At 49.8% G+C, this 21,839-nt stretch overlaps 1 protein-coding gene across 13 annotated transcripts in view; it reads left to right on the top strand.

Annotated features, from left to right (window-relative positions):
* KIAA1217 (KIAA1217 ortholog) overlaps nucleotides 1–21,839 on the top strand; it is a 372,896-nt gene that overhangs the window by 251,483 nt on the left and 99,574 nt on the right. For all 13 annotated transcript variants that reach the window (XM_058669605.1, XM_058669608.1, XM_058669602.1 and 10 more), the window contains one exon: nucleotides 8,943–9,138. In XM_058669605.1, coding sequence (XP_058525588.1) covers nucleotides 8,943–9,138 — 196 coding nt within the window. The remainder of the gene's footprint in view (nucleotides 1–8,942; nucleotides 9,139–21,839) is intronic.

The raw sequence follows: 21,839 nt of genomic DNA, 5'->3' as shown, positions 1-21,839 counted from the left end.
CAAAGAAAAGCAAGAGTTCTCCAGAAATGAATCCATTAGGAGTGAAGAGAATAAAAATATTTCAACATGGACATAGTGAGCATGTGAACAGGATAGGCTGTGTCAGGACTAACCTGGTTGAGTGCAAGAGTATGTGCAGGGATTGACAAGGCCGGCCTGGGGTTGCCTGCGTGTCATGTTGAGTGTGCTCTCCCCTGTGGTAGCAGGCAGGTGGAGGGCCTGGGTTCCACACGTCCCTTGCTCCAGTGACCTGTGTCTCGGTGACCAGTGCTACTCTGGATGGCAGCTTTAGCAGTGGACACTTGGTCTAGTGACCAGGAAAGCTGTCAGGATGCCCACAGAGCTCACCTCCTGAATCATGCTCCCTGCTCCTCCAGACCCTGGCAGGTGGCAGGCGGGGTGGGTCAAGCAATTAAGTATGGACATGAGAGATCTGGGATATGTTCTGGCATTTGGAGAGTGAACTCACCCTCTCTTTTGAAAGATCTATTTATTTGAAAGGCAGTTATACACACACAGACAGACAGAGAGAGCAAGCAAATTAAAGAGAGCTTCCGTCCACTGATGCATTCCCCAAATAGCCAGGGCTGAGCCAAACCAAAGCCAGGAGCCAGGATCTTCACCCAGATCTCACATGGTTGACAGGGGTGCAGGCACTGTGCCGTCTTCTGCTGCTTTCCCAGGCACATTAGCGGGGAGCTGGATCAGAAACAGGAGCAGCCAGGACTCCAAACGACACTTCTAAAACATGTGCGTGTCACAGGTAGCAGTGTAACCTGCTTATTCCACAATGTTGGCCAGCCCTGAACAGGAACTCCTGCTCTCCTGCTTGCTTGTCTCTCTCTCTCCCCACCCACACACAGACTGTCTGGGTCCCTCTGCCATTTTCTATCTCTCAAGTTTGTGTGTGCGTGTGTATTCAAGATGACTGCCTAGGGCCTTAGTGGGGAATTGCCTTCATTTGGACTGGACACTTCCTGCTCCATGATTCCTCCTGGCTCTGGGCCAATCATATGGTCAAGGGGTCAGTGTGATGCATTCCCAAGTGACACAGGCCCATTCGGACAGGCACTCCGCCAGCAGGTTATTGGAGGGAGAGGGGAGACGCATTCCTGGCCATCCTCCCTGTGATCCAGGGATGGGGAGCCACCATGTCACCTCTCTGTCTGGGGGAAGCCGGGTGAACTGCTGCATCCTCGTCACGGATTTAAGCTGGCCGTCTTTCACTCTCCCCTGTTCACCCTCTCTGCTCTTTCCCTCCCTCCCTCCGCCCCTTTTCTCCTGGCCCACAGGCTCTGCAGTGCATGCTGGTGTCCCTCCAGGCCGAACTTGACCTCCAGAGGTACTTGATGAAAATCGAATCATCTCAGCGAGTTAGTACTCTGCCTGTTCTTCCTCCACCCGGCATGGCTCCTCACTTCCTGCCGTGTCACCCCACTGTGTGTCGCCTTCTAATCCGGGTGGGCACGGGGGGAGGGGGGGAATGGTCAGCGGCTAAATCCTCCTGCCTGTCCCCTTCCCCCGGACTGGGAATTAAGTGCTGACGGCGTTCTAAAACACGAATGTGTTTCCCCCACCCCTCAGTGGTGAGAATAGCACTGAACATGAACACTCACAGCATGCTTTGTGGCAATACTTACAGCATTCCCCGTGAGCTACGGTGTGGAGTGAGCAGTGGGGGGTCTTGATAAAGCTGTGTAGTGGGTGGTCTCTCTGCTAAGAGACCTTGCTGTGCACTCCCTCAAGTGTGTCCGATGCTGGGTGCAGGCTGGGAGCGTTTCCCTTTGATGCTTTTTAATTATCGCAGTGATGGCAGCAACGTGTTCCTGTAGAACTTTGAGTATCACTCTGAAAACCTTGCCAGTGCTGTCCGAAAGTGTCTCCTTCTTTCGGCTGCCCTCTGGGGTGGGCGTGCTCTGTGCTTCCCGTTTGATGGATATAGAGACTGAGGCATAGAAAGCTCATCAGTGATAACAGCTTATAGCCCCAGCAGCTGTACTTTATTTTAAAGATGTCTTTTTTTTTTTTTGAAAGGCAGAGTAAGGGAGAGAGCCTCCATTCACTGATTGACTCCTCAAATGGCCGCAGCGGTCAGGGCTGGATCAGATCAAAGCCAGGAGCCAGGAGCTCCAACCAGGTATCCCACATAGGTGGCCAGTGCTGGCCAAGCCCTTGGTGGCCTTGTGGTGCTGCCTGCCCAGGTTCATCCGCAGGGAGCTGGAGCCCAAGTGGAATGACCAGGACTAGAACTGATGCTGGTGTCACAAGTGGCTGCTTAACGCACAATACCACAACACAGGTCCTGCTGGGCGTTCTTAATCCTTTTCACTTGTCTAGATTCAGGCAAAATGGAAACCTCTGTGACTTCCTTGCACAAGATGAGCCAGAGGAGCCGCCCACTTCCCCTAGTAGGTGGGAGAAGGAAAGGAGGAAAAGACCCCACAAGAGTGCTTCCTGCTTTGGGAATGGATCCGCCCTTGTGAGCTGGGACTTTTTCATCTCAACAGTGGAGTGTGAAATCCCCTCTCACTGCTTCCTTTTTTCTTCTCTGATGCTGCAAAAAATGGACCCCTCAGCCTGCCTTTGCTGTCTTCCTTCTGCTGCCTAACAGCTAGATCTGGAGACCTGAGAGATTTTTCCCAAATTTTTTTTTTCCAATTATGTTTATAAACCAAGTTCCAGTTGCAGCCTGTTTATTTTTAGAGATGGAGTTGAGCGAAGGTTAAGGTGGAAGACAAGACCTCCTGCTCCTCCTTTCAGATCCTGTCCAGAGATCCAATCTACTTTGTCTCAAAACTGGACTTCACCCTGAATCCAGCTCATGAGACGAGGGGACCCCACTGGACCCCTAGAAGGAGCTGCGGCCTCTAGCTGTTCCCCACAAATGAGGGGCAGTGTCTCCCAGAAACCCTGGGAGCTTAGCTTCACATACAGTTTACAGATGGCTTTCTCTGGCATTGGCCACAGTTGCCCTCACCATGATCCTGCGGGGGTCGGCATCCTGCTGTGATTGCACAGAGACTGTCTGAGGTCCCTAATGTGACCTGTTTACACAGGACCAGGTTTTGTGTGATATCACAAGTCAGTCTCTGTTTGTGTTGTCTGATTCCCCCATTGGAGTGCCTGGTTCAGTTCCCAGCTCAGCTTCTGCCCCAACTTCCTGCCGATGTGAACTCTGGGTGGCAGCAGGTGATAGCTGAACAGCTTGGGTCCTTGCCACTCACGGGGCAATGTGGCTACAGTTTCAAACTGTGACCCAGCCCTGTCACTTAAGGAAAGAACCAACAGATGGAACATCCTCTCTCTCTCTCTTCCTCTCTCTTTTTCTCTGCCTCTCTTTCTCCCCGCCTTTCAAATAAACACATTAAGTAAGCGTTGATTCCTATTAACAGAACTAGACAAGGAATAGAATAGTTTTTCACACAAAACTAGTCAGAATTTTACAAGGTGATTTTTTTTTTCTGCTTGAAAGCCCTTCCTGTGACACTGGGCGGGGGTGGTTGCTGCTTTGGGGTGTGTGCATGACCGTGTGTGTGTGTGTGTGTGTGTGTGTGTGTGCACCTCAGTGTGTGTGAACAAGCAGTATGCACGTGTTTCCACTGCTGCATGCCTTTGGTATGTAAGTTCAAAAGTCATGACAAACTCTTCCTGGGATGTATGCCAGGCTCCAGTTGTAAGTGCTCATGGCCTGGTAGCCTTGGACATCTGCAGTGGCCCCTCTGTCCTTGCCCCTGCTGGCCATCTACATTATGGGGTGGTCTCCCCACTGCAACGTCTAAGATCTCATCGCACCCACACATGCCTATCCTGAAGGTGAAGGCCTCTGCTCTGGGCAAAGTCCCCTGGGGTTGTATGGGTGGGTGATGGCCATAAGGTCCAGAACCTGGCAGTCTGTGTGGGCTGCAGGCATGGGTTTACCCTGGCTTAGGTCAGGAGACTTTGCCAAGCTTGTGTTTAGCCCTGTGTGTTGTGCTAGGCGTGGGTTACCTGAACTTTCGAAGCCTGGCCACAGGTACCTTTGCTCTCGCTGCTGCAGGGACACGGGCCTCACCCAGGCACCTTTTACTACAGAACCTGTTACAGTGCATTCCTGCTGCTTGCCTATCAGACCTCTGCCCAGGAGGACAGTGGGAGCCCAAGCCTGGTACTCAGCATTTTGATTGTTCAAGTTGTCTACCTTTCTGATCTTAGAACTGGAAGGAAGGAAAGAACCCACATAACTGATGGACTCAAGGCTGCTTGCAGGAAGGAGACATCTACCTTCATCAGGTAGATGCGCTAAATATCAGATGTGAAAATCTCATTGGAGGAGAGAGTTGATGAGTGCAGATGCCAAAGCTGTGTATGGTATTCTGCACCATTTTTGCAATACGTTGATTCAGTTGGATAATCCTCCACCTCCAAGCGCTGAGATCCCATATGGGCTCTAGTTCGTGTCCCAGCTGCTCAGCTTCCAACCCAGTTCCCTGCTCGTGGTCTGAGAAAACAGTAGAGGATGGCCCAAAGCCTTGGGACCCACACACACTTGGGAAATCTGGAAGAAACTCCTGGTTCCTGCAAATCTGCTTTTCCAATAAAAATAGTTTTTTTTTAAAGTCGCATCATTTTTCATTCGATAGTAAGGTGATGCTTGCTCATTGTCATTTGCAACTCTCAAATAAACATTGCTGGTGCCCCCATGAGTGGGAACGGAATGCACATTACAGTGCTAGCTGACCAACGGTAGTAACTATCCAGTCTTCTACCGATCAAACACAGCACTCAGCAATCACTGCATGAACACGTGCATGCTGGGGGTGACCCTCCCACTTCCTTGTTGGTGGGAAGGGGTCAGAGGAGAGAGGAAGGCAGCTAGGCCTCCTCATTGTCAGCTAATCCAGCTTCCAGAGGATTCAGCCATTAGTGGAGGGTTCTCTCAGCAGCAAGTTTATGTCCCATTCTCACAGGGTCACCAGGTGGGCAGCGACAGCTGGAAAGTAAAAAGACACAAAAACAGGGTGCAGGTGGCATTCTGCTTTTCCCTGGAGTTGCATTTTAGGATCCTCATGTTAAGTTGCAGAGAGATGCGGAGTGTCATCTGCTTGTCCCAAATAATTGGGTGGTGATGCCTTTTTTTTTTCTTTATCTATCTTCCTTGGGGATTGGGAGTCCTTGTGTTCCTGGTTCAGGTTCTGTGGGTTGTGGAAGCCAGACTGTGTCTCCCCTGCAAGCACTTGAATCTCCTTCTACAGAATGCACATGCAAAAGTAGGCATGGCTCTGCTTGCCTCCAGGGACACCCTAGACAAGGGTGCTTCTAGGTACTCCTTGTGCTGTGAGAAAGGCTTCCTGTCCTCCTCTTTGATAATACCATGCTATTCAAGTGATTCTTCCGCTGATAAAAATGATAAGGCCCTGCCTGGTTCGCTTTGGGCCATGCAGTGGGGAGACCAGCTACTGCTGCTCCACCTCCGATCCGATAACAGTCGTTCACTCAGGGAGGATCTCGTGGAAACCCCGAGGTATGCCTGTCCTTTGCCCAGCTGCTGAGTAGTTTGATGTTGCTCCAGCCCAAACACCATTGTGTTTTCACAGGTGGAAACCGTGAATTGGGTCTGGGTGCTGTGAGGGTGGAACACCAGGGAGGAACTTGTTGAAATTTCAGCCTGCCAGAAACTGGGCTGCTCGAGGATCAATCATCAAAATAGGCCTTGGGCACACGGCTTCCTCTCTGTCCCTCAGTTGGAAGAGGGGATGCTCTTTCTTCCCAGCTTGACTTAAGCATGGTGCTATGCCCATCTGGCATTGGGGTAGTTGGGTAGGTGTCCTTGGATGTTGCTATGCACCTCGTTGTGACACCCTGGCTGGTGACAAGCCTGGCAGGTGCCTGCATACTGTTTTGCACGTACGGAGGTACCTTTGGATGTGTGTCTTTGTATCTTGCTGGCACCCAAGCTTTCCATGTCAAACACACCTCGTTTGCTTCCCCTCTGTCACAATCTCTCTCTCAGTCTTTTCTGCTGAGCCCTCTTAAAAGTTACTAGCTTGCAAGGAAACTAACTCCAAGGGCCCGTTGGTTGTTCTCTGCTGCTTGCCATGTGTATCTGCTGTATTATGGAATGGTAGCTATCCTCTGTCTGGTCCCCTGATTGGCCATGATCCTGTAGTCAGCACTGGGGCCTTCTAGCCATAAGCCGCAGAAACTTTGTTGAATAGTTGGGAAGCCAGGCGAAGGCCAGAGACACATCCCGAGAATGGCCAGCAGCGTTGTGGGGGTCGGGGTGGGGTACATGGAAAAAGGGAAGGCCCACTGTGAGCTAGGTGTGCCATCCTGCCCAACCTTGAAAGATTTGGCAAAGGGGCAGAGATGGCAAGGACACAGGTGGTCAGTGGCAGGGGACACAAGGATTGTAGGAAGGACTCTAAGCAAACTCAGCACCTTGGGCTCTTGGTTAGACCAATCCATTAGCTCTCTGAGTTCACAGAGCTGGAGCAGAAGAGAAAACCTTAAGCCCACTGTGTGCGTGACTCCACTGTTCTGCAGCTAGCGAAACCTCTGACTGCCCTGCTTCTTTCATTCAGTCCACCCTTTGCTGAGGGTGAGCAGATGAGCCCCTCCCATTGAATTTGTATGTGATAAGGTCCCTTCCATTTCCCAATTCTCTACTAAGGCAACCCAGGCATTCATGGGCAGAACATAAAACTTCATTGAGGCAGCAGCTTGCTGATCTGTCCTTTCAAAATAGGGTCTGCAGCAGCGCAGGGCAGGCCTGGTGTGAGCAGCCCTCCCACTGTGCCTCACAAGGCACCTGTGGATTAGCAGCTTTTCTCTGGGCACTGGAAAGTTCAAGGTAGAGCTTCAAGGGTCTAGAAATGAGAATGAAAGGAGAAAAACAAAATTAGCATCTGTAGCTCCAGCTCTCCCTTTCTCCTCTCTTTGGAGCTTGTCTGCCAATCCAACATAAGATATGCAATGAAATAACCTCAGTGAGTGTTTTGGGGGGATCAAGGGAACGCCCCACCGCCTTTTAGCAATGAGCATCATGGGACTGGGGTCACACACAGTATTGAGGACATAAACATAGAACATGAGACCTCATGCCTGCCTGCCCAGTTCCTTTATGTCTTTGCTTGATTGATGGGTTTGACAAGTCAAGAGACACAGATTTCCATCCAGCTAGTTCACTCCCAGAAAGTCCACAGTGACCAGGGCTGTACCTAGGCTGCAGCCAGCAGCTAGAAACCCTCACGAGCTGTCTTCCACTGCCAGTGCTGTGACAAAGGATGCCAGCATTGTGGACAATGGCATCTTAGTCTTCTACCCTCTCCTTAGGACCTCCTCTGCCCTAAGCTATCCATTTCTTTAGAGCAGTCGTTATAGTGTGTGTAACTTAAAGGATGTCTCAGGAAACCATTTTGGTGGTTGTTGCATTTGCAGGGGTACATAGTATATCAGGCTGCTGAGAAGCAGATGGCTACTGCTGGGAGAGTTAGGAGAGGCTGGGCTGGGGGCTAGTGACCAGACACTTGCTGGCTCAAGGCCACTCCCAGCCTGACTCTCACACAATCTCTCCTTCCCCTCCCCTTCCAACACTCCCTTTAATATCAGCCGTGGTCTCCTGAACACTCACTCCCACTGCCAACACCTCTTAGTTCTTTTTGTCCAACTGTCTTTAGCCCCAGACCGTGCTATATGAGCTCAAGAACAGTTTGTTAGTATGGCCAGCATTGAGGTGCCATGAACCGGTTCTTTCTGAGAGTCCACCCAGATCCACCACCTTCTGCGGTCTGAACCACACATTTGGGTTGCACCTGTCACTGAGCTGTAACTTATATGTCCCCCTTCCACGCCACAAGCCCCAAGGGAGTGGGAGTTGTGTGTGTTTTGTGCATCGTTCTGTCCTCAGTACCTCGCACAGGGCTGGGTGCACAGTAGGCTTTGGGCAGCCTGAGTGAGTGAGGCACAGAGTAAATTGTTGCACTAAACTACACAATCTCTTGTACTTTGGGTGGAACTTGACAAATCTGACCAATTTGTCTAAAAGTGCTTGGACTTAATTCAACATATCTGTGTTTTTGGTTTGCTTATTTTTGTTGTTCTGAATCTCATATGTGGTAGACAGAGCCTGTAGCTCACATTCAAGGAAGGCAGTTGACTGTTAGATTGTGATTGAAAACACACTCAACCCTATCCCTACTATCCGGATAACTAATCAATTCAGTTACACAGGGGTATATATGGTATGGATAAGAGATAATTCAGTCACATGGGTTATGTAGTATGGATAAGTAAGAGAGCAGTTCAGTTATGCGGGAGTGTGTAAGTATACATAAGGAAGAGATCAGTTCTGTTTTGTCAGATTATATAAGATGGATAAGCACTTGATTCAATGACTGGGGGATATTCTCACAGGAGTTTTTTGTAAACTGCTAAGGTCAATAACAGACACAGCTGGACAAACCTCTGGGTGATTTCTACTTCAAAATCAAAAGATATCATGGTGATGTGAGCAGCATCCTCCCCTGGAGGTGGACATGGTCCTCATGCTGCGACTTGGCCGTGAGCTCCTTGTCCATACTGGGTGTGCAGAAGTGTGGATGTGGTGTCCTCTCATGTTACCATAGCAATGGTGGAAACACGGCAGCAAAGTAACTGGCTTGACATCGGTCTTTCCAGTGCCCAGGGCTTGTCCTCCCTTCCCAGTGGCATTTATGTTATAGACACGCATGATGAACTTCTCCGTGGAACATTCAGAAACAAAATTTTAAGTTCCTATTGGCGTTTGGATGGGCTTGGGCTGCTGTTCTCTGTCTAGCTCTCTTGAGGGCTATATCGGATCATTCTGCCACTCGTCCAGATTGGTAGACCTGGGTAGTGGTAGTGGTGGTGGTGATGGTGGGCATGGTTTGCAACATCCTGGCTGACAGTCTCTCTCCCCACTTTCTCTGATCTGTGTGTTGCAGACGAGAAGCCCCAAGCTGTCTCACAGCCCTCAGCCTCTCAGCTCAGACCCGGTGGAGCACCTGTCGGAGGCATCGGGTGACTCCTTGGAAGTCATGTCTGAGGGCGACGCTCCAAGCCCCTTCTCCCGAGGCAGCCGGACTCGAGCCAGCCTCCCCGTGGTGCGTTCCACCAACCAGACCAAGGAGAGGTCTCTGGGTGAGTGTTGAGGATGCCATATGGGGCCCTCCTTCCCTGTACCCATGAGCCAGCAGGCCCACATCCCAGCGTCCACTAGACCAGAAAGCACTGATTTTTCAAGGCTTCCTTGCTCAGCTGCCCGGCATTGAAGAATCACACTAGTGGACACTGTGTTTGGAGCAGGGTAGTGTGAGGGGTAGGCTGGGGTTAGCAGCAGAAGGCCCACCACCATTACCTGTGGCCCTACTACTGTTGTCTGCAGGTGTTCTGATCCTGGGATTGAGGTGGTGGCATCCAGAGGCGAAGCTTGTTGGAGGTGATGAGGTCATTGGGTGATAATATGATGTGGTGATGATGTGGAGAAGTGGTCATGTCATAGAAGGTGGTGCTGTGGTCATGAGGAGGTGATAAAATCATGGGGAAGGGATGTTATAGGGAAGTGATGAGGTCTGAAATCACAGGGAGGCGATGACATGTGGTGTTGGTGTGTCACGGGGTGATGACGTCATGATGGAGATGGTGGCGTCATGCGGATGTTGAGGGTGATTTCATGGGAGGTGGTGATGTCATGAGCTATCAGCCTCAGGAGGGATGACTGCAGGTCTCCTGGGACTGGATCAGTGCCCCTGAAGAGTTGCTGGGAGGAAGCCTGGCATTTCCCAGAGCTCTCTTGGGTGTTCTCTGCCCCCAAACCCTGCACACACTCCTGCCACTGTGATGTCACCTGTAGCGAGACCCCCCCCCCCACTACAGCTGAGCACGTGCCAGGCTCCTGGACCCACAGAACTGCGAGCTATGGAGACCTCTTTGCAAGTATAGCAGTGGGCTTCCGTCTATCCATCCGTCCACTACACTGTTTCCTCTTTTGTACTGCAAAGTTGCTTTCTGCCTCACTTTGCATCTTTTGTGCGTGTGACAAGATACCCATGACATAGGATCAGGGTCTGTGTGCCAGCTGTGCTGGTGACGTCATCTTCCTTATGCCTTCAAGCTCCTCCCCACCCCCACTCACCCATCCTTCTCATTCTCATGTGTGGAGATGCACAGAGGATGAAAGGAAACACACCCAGAAGCCATCAGTCTGGCTTGCGCACGCCACAGCCAAGCCTCCCTATGACAAACCCAGCACGTGCTTTCTTGGGAAAGAATGGGTTAAAGCAGGTATGAAGAGTTTGTGGATTTCGTTTGCTCCCTTGAAGGGCTCTTGGTATTGAAAAAAAAAAAAAACCTTATTGCTGTTTTCAATGTTGATATGAACTCTTTTTAAAAGATATATTTATTTGTTTATTTGACAGAGTTACAGAGCAAGCTCTTTCATTTACTGTTTCACTCCTCAAATGGCCACAACAGCCAGGACAGAGCTGAGCCAAGGCCAGGAGTCAGGAGCTTCATCTGGGTCTCCCATGTGGATACAGGGACCCAAGTACTTGGGCTATCTTCTGCTGCTTTCCCAGACTCATTAGCAGGGACCTGGATTGGGAGCGGAGCAGCCGGGACAAGAGCCAGTGCCTTAGTGGAATGCTGGTGTCACAGGGAGTAACTTAACCAGAACATCAGTGCCTGACAGAAACTTTCGAAAATTTTCTGTTGATTTATCTTCATCTGAGAGACATTGATCATCCATCTGTTGATTCACTCCCCAAATGCCTGCAGTGGTCAAGGCTGAGCCAGGGGAAAAAACAAAAACAGCAGGAGCCAGGAACTGTATCTGGGTTTTCCATGTGCGTGGCAGGAAACCAAGAACTTGAACCAACACTCCTGCCTTCCAGAGTGCATATGGAGAAGCCAGAACCAAGCAGACCCTCAAACACAGGACTTGGAGACCCTAAGTGGTACTCCAATCACCACGTCATATACCTGCCCTCTCAATATTAGCATTTTTTAGTATTTATTTTATTTTTACTGGAAAGGCAGATTTATACAGAGGAGAGACAAAGATTTTCCATCTGCTGGTTTTTGTCCCCAGATGGCTACAACTACTGGGGCTGAACCTATCCAAAGCCAGGAGCCAGGAGCCTCCACCAGGTCTCCCATGTGGGTACAGGGTTCCAGAGCTTTAGGCCATCCTCTACTGATTTGCCAGACCACAAGCAAGGAGCTGGAAGGGAAGTGGACCAGCTGTGACATGAACTGGCACACATATGAGATGCTGGTGCCAGCAGGTGGAGGATTAGCCAATCGAGCTACTGTGCCAGCCCCAAATTTTAACTTTTTAACATGAGAAAGTCTTCACTTAAATGAGACGAAAAGGCCACAGAACACCTGCTTGGTTGACTGACCTCACACGGTTCATTAACTGGCAGAATGAGACGTACAGGCCTTGGGTTCGTGTCAGAAGCCACAGGGACATGCAGAATGCAGCCCACTGACACCTAAGGCAGAACCTTGTGTCCGGGGATGGGATTCCTCCTTCATGCTCTGGAGACAAACAGGGATGCCTGGCCTTGGCTGTGACATCCTAGGAAGGTGAGAATGACTGCCTTCCCTTATTCCTAGGGCTCAGCCTCTTAGAGAATGAAGCCTTGGTATGCAAGGCAGGGATATTCCCATCAGCCCAGTGGCTGGCTAGTGGCTTCTTGCAGGGAGGGTTCAGTTGCAGCCCAGGGCTGGCAGGCACTGATGCCTTGGCTGAATGACCCCCTCCAGGCACCTGCTGTTTTTGCACAGGCACAGGGGGACCTGTCTGGGCTTTGGTGGCAGGTGCTGGGAACTACTCCATCTCAGCAGGTTGCCCGGGTCCTGGAGCTGCTCCTGTATCTTGCCTTCTTGGCCTGAGAGCATCTCATCTCCTGGGTAGACCCAAAGGGAACTGAACCCAAGCTGGGGGAAGGGAGGTGAAGTTTCAGAAAGTGAGGCTGGGGGTGGGGAGCATGGTAAAAATCTTATATGGACACTGGTTCAAGTCCCAGCTACTCTACTTCCAACACAGTTCCCTGCTAAGGACCTGGGAAAGCAGCAGGGAAAGTACCTGGGAAAGTACTTGGGCTCCTGAACCCGCATGGGAGACCCAGATGAATCCTTCTGGAAACCCACTGCCCATGCCAGTGAGTACCCCTGGTCCACAGTCCACTGTCTTTTCCTTTCATAGAATTTTCAGTCTCTAGAAGCTCTGTTGACTCCAAGTTTGTTGTACAGTGTTGGTGGTTTGTTAGTTATGAATTTTTTAAAAATTATTTATTTGAAAGGCAGAGATACAGACAGAGAGAGTGGGTGTGAGAGAGATGGAAAGAGAGAGGGCCTCTATCCACTCCCCAGTGTGGCTGCATCAATGGAGGCTGAGCCATGCGGAGGCCAGGAGCCAGGAGCTTCCTCTGGGTCTCCCATGGAGTACAGGAACCCAAGCACTCCCAGACCACAAGCAGAGAGCTGGATTGCAAGTAGAACATGCAGGACTTGAACTGGCACCCATGTGGGATACCAGCACTGCATAGAAGCAACTTAACTCATTGCACCACTGCACTGGCACTGTTGATTTTTTTTTCTTAAATGAAAGGCAATTTTCTTACAATAGTATCAAATTTCCTATATCCAGGGACCCTGGACCTCAATCAGGATTAGCTTCCTTGCCTCTTGTTACAACTGAGAAACCCACAGTGATATATTGTTATCAGCACAGTGTAGGGACTCACTTCCTGTCCTGCCTTCGCAGGGGTTGGACACAGGTACAAATAGCATCATGGTCCTACATTATTGTTACATCATACAGGATCCTCAGATCCAAAGCATCTCTGTGCTCCATCTCTCTGTCTCCATTTGCCCTCACCTCCACTCCCTTCAGCAAACCCCGATCTCTGCTTCCCTATTCTAGTTTGGAAATGTGTCAAAATTGGAATGCTGCCCTCCAGGGAGCTGTTTCAGACTGGCTTTTCCCACTCCATCACATACCTTTCCTGGCTCACTGCTTTTCAATGCTGAGTAATATTCCATCTCCTTGGATGCCCCATGTTTTTTTTTTTCCTCTCTTGCCCCATTTGAGGGACATCCTGGGTGCTCCCATGCTTTAGTTACTGTGAGCAGAGCTGCTGGAAGCATCCAGGCCTGGATGTCTCTGTGGCTGCAGATGTGGCTTGGGTAAATTGGTCAAGCTGATCCTTTGCTGGGTCCTAGAGAGAGACGAGGCTGTGCTTAGTTCTACTTCTTTGTGGGTGTGGCATTGACTGTGACACACATCCCATTGCAGATATGATTGACCATGATTGCTGGGTTTCCAGGGCTCTACATTTAGCATTTCTGGCTCCATAGGTCTCACCCCAATGCCAGCCCAGGAAAGTAGACACTGCCGATGCCAGCCTTGCAGCCACACAACACTTGCAAGGCCATGGGGGACTCCAGCTCATAGCCTGTGCTTTAGCAAAGGCACTATTTGTCTCTCAAGTCCTGTCTGCATCCCCTGATCTTGGAGCCTCGCCTGGGCAGAGCCCTAGGCACACTCCTTGCTCCTTCTCCCACCTCAGGCACCCATATGCATGCCTGGAACTGTCCCACTTTGCAACTCTGCCCTGAATGCTTCTCCCTCCATTTCTGTTGCCTCAGCCTAATTAGAGGATGAATAGAACACAGCCAGGTGAGCAGGTGCACTGAGCAGAGACTATTAGAAGACACATAAGAGAGAGGAGGGGCAGACAGTATAAGGTGAAGGCTCCTGAGTGTGAGTAAGTGTATGTTGCTGGTGTGTGCAGCACAGGAGCCACATGGTGGTCTTTGGTGATGTGAACTGCATCATGGGTACATGACTGTCCCAGCACAGCCTGGTGAGGGCTTTAGGAGGAGGCATGCTGGGACAGGCCAGACACGGTCCTCTGTGTCACTGTGAGCTGATGGCTTCACTCCTGGAGCTGCCCAAGGCAGCAAGGTCGAGAAAGAACACTGATCTATCAAGTGGCCGTGTTCCATGACCTTCGATTTAGTTACACCAGAGATAAAGAGAAAGAGCTGCTGGTTCACTCCCCACATGGCCAAAACAGCCAGGAGCCTAGAACTCCAGCCAGGTCTCCCCCATGGGTAGCAGGAACCATGGCCCATCATCCGTTGCCTTCCAAGGTAGGCATTCGCAGGGAGGAGCCTCCTCTGTTGGTGTCTCTAATCTCTGCACCAACACACCTGCCTGCACCCCAAATTTTCCTGGTGCTGATTCTCCCCTCTGTGAAGATAGGGAACAGCTGAGAATAGCAAGGGGAGACCATCTTCCTGAAGGCCTTGACTGTGGAAATTACTTCCATGAATCATAGCACCCTGACACTGGGTCTAGAGCCCTTGTGATGGGTACCTTCCTCCATGCCAGTCTGGAGTGTACCTTCCACAGGGCCTGTGGACTCAGCCCTTGGGGCCAGGGCAGCCACTCTGCCTCCTGCTGCCCTCCAAGACTGAAAATAAAGCCCCTACAAGCGTGAGAGACAACAGTAGCCGTCACTTCATACACCGCCAGGTTGTGGTGGGGAGCCCTGTGTGACCTAGGAGGATTTGGCTTCATTGTGTTTCCTGAGTTATTTTGTTTACATTTTTTTTTTTAAAAAAAGCATGTATGTTTTTATGGAGTATCAGGCAAAGCACACACACACACACACAAATCTTCTAATGGCTGGTTTACTCACCAAGCAGACACAAAAGCTGGAGCTTCATTTGGAACTCCCAATGTGGATGTAGAGGTCCAGGCATCTGGGCCATCTTGTGCAGCTTTTCCCAGGTGCCTTAGCAGGGAACTGCATCAAAAGTGGAACAGCCAGGATACAAACTGATGTTCATCTGAAATGGTATTGTTGGCAGCATTACACCCCAACACCTGCCCAAAAGGTTACATCTTCAGCCTTTTTGGACTCAACACAGTGAAGTTTCTTAGAGATAGTTTTTAACCAAATCTCTCTTCAAGTAGAACACAGATTTGCAGCTGGAAATGATACCCAGAAAGTAGTAAGATTTCAAGAAATCCTTGAGGTACCATGCAGCTCACTCTTGTGTGACAAAGTCATCACCTCTTGTGTGCCCCTTTGTGAGCTAAGATCTTCATGGAGGGGGCTCAGCAAGACAAGGGAGCACCTCTCCAAGTGTGTGTGCTTGACTCATAGTTCACCCCTGAGAATGAACATGATGCCTTTGTCCTGACTTCAGAAGCCAAGGGGGCTGTTTCTGGTGCCCATCTTTGGCCACTAAAGTTCCTATTTGGAACTCTGGGCATTTGCAGGCATGAAGGAGACTACTGGGATCACTTGGACCTGAGGGAGTGTCTGCACCCTTTGAGCCTCACTTTGGCTGGCAGGGTGTGAGCAGGGAACATCGACTCAGGGGGGTGGGTAGAGGAGGGTGCAGGAAATGTGGAATTTGGCTGAGGTTTTCACAGGAGGCTGGCAGCCAGTGATTGGGGCACAGCTAAGCTGGGAGAAGGCCAGGGAGGAGACTCAGGTCTCCAGTGCCTACTGCTTGCTTTGTACCTGGTGTGTGGCTACAGCAGGTGAAGTTGTCATAGACCCTGTCTGAGCTGACAAGGAGAGTTGCAGGGATAAATATCTGGAAAGATGACCAAAATTTCCAAAAGCATCAATCTCCCAGAGAGAGTGTGAAATAGCCTCTTCTCTCTCTCTCTCTCTGCCACAGAACCTCAGCCCAACCCAGGCACCTACCTATTTGGTTTCTTCAGATGTGAAAAGTATTCTTCAAAAACAAGCTCTTCATCAAGTTTCAAAGACAACACGCAAGAAAGCAAAGCAAGCTTTCTCTCTGTGTTGACTTAAACCCTTGGACACCCAAAATACATTTGATTTGGCTGCATCCTGCAGCCCCTCCCCAAAATACCTAAGAACCATGAAAACAAGAATTGGGAATAATGTGCTTGCCAGCAAAATTAAAATAAAGAGAATTGCTAGCATTGCACCCAGCACAAAGAAAAGAAAAAGAGAGAAAAGGAGGCATATGGTGACTTGGCTCCATTTCATGATTCAAAAATAGGTTTATACCAGTACCTTGAGGGGTTTGGTGTGAGGGAAACACATTTTAAAGCTCTGTAATCCAAGAACTTCAACATTTGAGTATTCTGGACATCATATTATATAATAAGTATTATATGTAGCTGGTGTCTTATAAATGTTTTTATTCTTATTCATCTGAAAGGGTTACCAAGAGAGATCTTCCATCCACTGATTCACTCTCCCAATGGCCACCATGCCCAGGGCTGGGCCATGTCCAAGCCAGGAGCCAGGAGCTTCTTCTGGGTCTCCCACATGGATAGTAAGGGCCCAAGCACTTGGGCCATCCTCTGCTGCTTTCCCAGCACACAAGCAGAGGGCTGAATCAGAAGAGGAGTAGCCAGGACTTGAACTAGCGCTCATATGGGATCCCAGCACTACAGTGCCAGCCTCCCATCAGGCAAAAGCCTGAAGCTCATCCCGCTGAGTTAAAGTTCCTGAATGTCTGATCCTGTCATGAGAAATCACATTCTCCCCCAACTTTGTTCTGAGTTTCTTGAGGTGTTAATTGGCCTTCAGACATATCTGGAGGAGCATCTCCAAGTCATAAAAAACTAAACATGATAAAAATAAATCCTTCCTTCAGCCTCCTCCTCCCCAATGCTTGTCTGCTCTTGGTTTTTGTTTGCACCCTTCATGCATTCATGAAGAATCTTTCCCATTTCTGGCATCATTGATGATGCCATAGTGAGTTCTTCCAAAAAAAAAAAAAAGTAGTCGGGCTCTTGTGGGGGAATTTTTAGTCCAATGGAAAGCACACATGGTAACCTCACAAGGACCAAGTGGAAAATACACTAGGAGAGACTAGGAGGATGCTGTGGTCACACCTGTCCCCGGCATCAGGCTCCTTTCTCTGCCCCCAAGCCCAGACCCCTGCTGCTGCTCTCTGCCTGGATCCACCCCCATCCTGGTCTCCAGGTCTGCAGGATCCTTCCCCCCACACTTAGTGCAGACCCCAGCTCTTCAACAAACAGAATAGCACCCTCCCCGACCCTGCATCCCTAACCCCCATTTGTTGAATGCACCAGCTCCCAGAGACTTGTTGGAAATCCCAGATTCTCAATCCAGCATCCTGAGTGGATGGGTTTGCTTTGTTGGACTGTTTGCCTGCTCTCCGCCCTGTCCCTTGTCCGCCTCCCACCCCACAAGCCCCCCAGACCTCTGACCCGTGCTGCTGCTCCAGGGGGTGGCAGGTACTTCTGAGTCAGGGCTGAGAATAGAATTAAGGTGTCTTTACAATGAATCACCACAGGGGGTGCTCTTCTTTTTCCAGGGGTCTGAGAGGCAGACAGAATCCTCAGAATCATGTTGGCAGGTGCTGGGGCAAGACCAAAGCTAGGAGCTAGGGGCATCGTTCCAGGTCTGCTACGTAATAGGCAGGTGTATGTGAACCAAGGGGGTTCTAATCAGTCCTCAGGGGGCCTGGGAGGCTCATGGCACTTTGGCAGGAAAGTGGGAAGGGATTTCAAGGGAGGAGGTTCGGAGACCTGGTCTTGATGCTGTTCTGAGGAAAGTATTCCTACTTGCCTGTGCTCACCAGAGGCATAAGGCTCTGGAGTCCTACCCTGTGAGGTTCCACCTGCCCTCCTGCTTCCGGCCCCTCCTACCATCAACCCTTTCCCAACCTGTGGTCCACCTGCACCTGCTGCTTCATCTCCCAACCCGACCCTGCTCAGTAGCACACATGCACAAGGTACACACACACACGAAGTCTTCCTTAGACTGCTTCTTGAATCTTGCATGGCACACGAAATCCTAGCATCTACCCTGACCCTGTGGCAGCTCTGGCCCCACCCATGGTTTTTTGAGCCCCAGCTAGTGTTCTTGGAGTTGGTAATGCAGAAAGAAAACATGGATGAGGCCAGACACCTGCAGGCATCCCTTGGGGTTGAGATATCTGATGCCTTGACTCTGTTGCTGGTCTTCCACAGTCCTACGGGTGTGCACTCGCTCCTGCTCATTGCAAAGTAGATGTACCTTTAGGATTGGAGAAGTTTGGGGCCAGTGCTGTGGCAGAGTGGGTTCTTGGGCTCCTGCGCCCATATGGGAAACCTCAAAGAAGCCCCTTTCTTTGGACTGGATCGTGCCTGGCCATGAGTCAGTGGACAGAAGACTCTCTTTCTCTTCCACTCTTTCTCTAACTCTGCCTTTCAAGGAAACAAAAAATAAATTTTGGGGAAAAGTGGAGAAATTCAAGGAGTAGGTCTCCAATGCCTGCAGTATACTTAGAATATTGTTCACTTTGTACAATACTGAGTGCCAGGCCTCGGGTCTTTTAGGGGTTCTTGTCTGCTGTTGGAAGAGGCAGATGACAAAATCTACAATAGACAGTTTAAAGGGTGTGGAAAAATAAGGCAGGGGTCAGCTATAGGGACTGCTGGAGGTGGCAGAAGAGTTAACATTTAAAAGATCGATTTGTTTGAAAGGCAAAGTTGCAGAGACAGAGTTCTTCCAATTGGCAGGTTCACTCCTCAAATCCCACAACAGCCAGGGCTGCACCAGGCCAAAGCCAGACGTCAGGAGCTTCATCTGGGTCTCCCACATGGCTTATAGGGGCCCAAGCATTGGAGCCATCTTCCTCTGCTTTCCTAGGCCTGTTGGCAAGCAACTGGGTCAGAAGTAAGGCAGTTTCGACTTGAACCTGCACCTGTAGGGAAGCTTGGGCCCGTGCTACCTGGCTCCTGATTTGCCCTGGCTCAGCTGTTGTCCTTCTAGCCATTTGGGGAGGGAATCAGCCTGTGGATGTTCTCTCTCCATCTCTCTCATGCACCATCTTTCAAATAAATCTTTTCAGAAAACTGCTTAGAGCAACAAGTATAGGCATGAGTTTACAGAGGGTCTTTTGCAAGTCCATGGAAGTGAGAATCATGGAATAACCATGTGTGAATTTTGAAAACTTTTTGCACTCAAAGAAATGTGGCTTTTCATCGCATGTGTCTCTGGGTTGTTTTTTTTTTTTTTTTAAGTACATGCTTTCAGGTGCACCTCAACCAGCTCTACAGTGTTTGGCCAATGCCATACATCTGGTCTTGTCATTGTCCTTTATTTCTGTCATGGCAGGGCAGGGAGGAGGGTAGGACTGAAGGGGAAACAATATATGATTCTCTGTGTGCATTTCTGGGCAACTTTATTTCTTTGACTTTTCAAAACTTGGACCAAGACACAGAATCCACCTAGGAAGAAGTAGTAGGAAGTAGAATGTGATTGTGAGAACATAAAATGCTGAACGTTGTGGACGAGCGGGCACCCAAATGGGCTGTGCAGCAGTTTCTGGTTATACATAAGCAAAGCTCCAGTAAGCGTTCGTTGCCATAGTCAGTCATTTCCAGAGGTGAAAACAGTCCAAGTGACAATACCAGACAGGGTGGCAGCAGGAATGTTCTCTGAAGTCCTGGCATTGACATCCGTGCACGGGAAAGGGTGTTTACTTGATGAACAGGGACTCTGGCTGTTTCATAGGATATTTGTTTTCCCAGTGTCCATTCTGAGCCCGCTGGCTTGCTGCCTTCACTATGGAGAGGAAGCAGGTTTTTATCCTCTTTGGATCAGTAAGAACCAGAAGCCAAGCTGGCATGCATACCGAGCAGGTCAGAGCTGTAAGTGGAGAAGGCCACATTTGAACTCTGGGCAGTCCGACTCTTGAGGTTGCATACTTGTAACCTTGCTGTGAACTTGTGCGAATAAGAAAAATAGCCATCCAGGAGGCTCCTGCAGGGCGTGTCTGGAGCTGGAATAGTTTCACCTCTTAGGAAATGAGATAGGCATCTTTTCTAAACTGTGAGTACTTTTACATGGAGCGTTTTGCTTCATTGACCACACCGTGGGCAAAGCTCCTTGCGAAGCTTAGAGCTTTGTTCTCTGCTCTTCCCTTACCGACCAAAATGTCCCTGGGAAGTTGTGCATCCCAGGAACCCACTGTGTGACTAGCTCTGCTACCAACAATCTGGAAAGCACTGACTCACGTCCACATTGAGTGTTGTGTTAATGAAAAGACAGTGTAGTGATAAAGCTTTCTGTTATATCTTGTGTGGATCAGAGAAGAGAGGTGTTATTTTAAGATCTGAGAAAACTGGAGTCGATTGATCTCCCAGTGCTACATTTTGCTGCTGTTCCTCTGGCTGCTGGAATGATTGTGGAGCACACAGCACAGCTGCTGAGCATGTAGGGTGGACACGCAGACACATGTACGTACATGTATGCCAAACACACAGTGTACAGGGTGAGAGACAGTCACACATGCAAGGACAGATACCTACACCACATGCATGGCCACTTACGTTCATATGGACACATGTGAAAGCAGGACACACATGAACACACATGGCACACGCAGACATGATCACTTACACGCACGGCGGTGATGGGTCCTAGAAAGAGGTGACGTAGTTGCTCATGTTTGTGGACAGGTTTGAATCAAAGTGACTTGAAGATTCTTCTCGGATCATCTCTTGGCCTAAAGCAACTAACTAAGGCTCTCCGGTGTACAAGATTGGAAGAAGGGAACCATGGCATGTGGCCAAAGCCTCTGTCTTCTGACCTCTGAAAGAGCTTATGCCTCTTCTGTTAGACACTTACAATCGCTCTGGGGATGCCATAAAGAAAGCCTAGGAGTGTGTGGCCTCCTGAAGTCAGCATCCACAGCAGGTGCATTATCGTACAACCCCCTTTCCTTGACTGTGCACAGCTTTCAGCCAAGGCAGGAAGTGCAGACCAGGAAGTGCAATGCTGGCAGCTCTGAAATCCCACCCCTTTGCAGGCAGACCTTGGAGTGCACTCGTCCTGTGCTTGCAAAAATGTTTCCTCTGAAAACACCAAGTGTACCTGTCACAAGGTAAACTCAGTGGCCTGGATAAACACGCCAGAGACAGTTCATCCCCAGCTCTTCCATGAGAACAGAGACCCTGCACTAATCTCTCACCTTCCCAGAGTCCCCATTCCTTCACCCACTTTCCAGGAAAGATTTTATTTGTGTGTGTTTGAAAGGCACAGTGATAGCAAGAGATACATACATACAAAGACATAGGTACCAGATGTACATATACATGCATATGTATATAGATACATACAAAATCACATAGTATGGTGAGATAAAGACAGCTATACAGGTGATAGGAAGTAGGAGAAAGAGCTAGATGACAGATAAATAGAGCTAGATGATGATGATGAGCTAGGTGATAGATAGTAAATACAGCTAGATAGTAGAGGGAGATACAGGTAGATAAGGATGGGTGATTAGAGAAACTACATAGGTGGGCAAATGATGTAGCATGGGGAGAGATAAACAGTAGAGGGAGATACAAATAGATGATGAGATAGAGATGACAGATAAGTAGATCATGGAGGGTGGGTGGGATACCCCGAGGAAGGGAGGGAGCTCTTCCATCCACTAGGTTCACTCCCCAGATGCCTGCAACAGTCAAGGTTGGGCCAAGTTGAAGCTAGGAGCCGGAGACGTCATTCTGGTCTCCCAGGTGGGTGGCAGAGGCTGAAGCACTTGAGCCATCACCTGCTGCCTCCCAGGAGTCCTCACAGGGAGCCAGCTGCACTGGGGACTTAACGCAGCACTTGGACATCAGCTACAGACATCCCCTGCAGCGATGTGAAGTGTTGTGCTGTCACGCCCTCCCCTCCCTAGAGATCTGAGAGCACAATTGTCATTGAAGAAAATGTTATGAACAGTGGTTTGTCTCCCAGTTTGCTTCTGTGAGGATAGCAGAAGGCACCAGAAGGAAGGCATTGCAGCCAAAATGGCCTGCATTGACC

This window comes from Ochotona princeps, chromosome 10 (genome assembly GCF_030435755.1).
Source record: "Ochotona princeps isolate mOchPri1 chromosome 10, mOchPri1.hap1, whole genome shotgun sequence".
NCBI classification, from domain to species: domain Eukaryota; kingdom Metazoa; phylum Chordata; class Mammalia; order Lagomorpha; family Ochotonidae; genus Ochotona; species Ochotona princeps.
The sequence above is the reverse complement of the archived record's forward strand: the minus strand, read 5'-3'. Positions and strand labels throughout refer to the sequence as shown.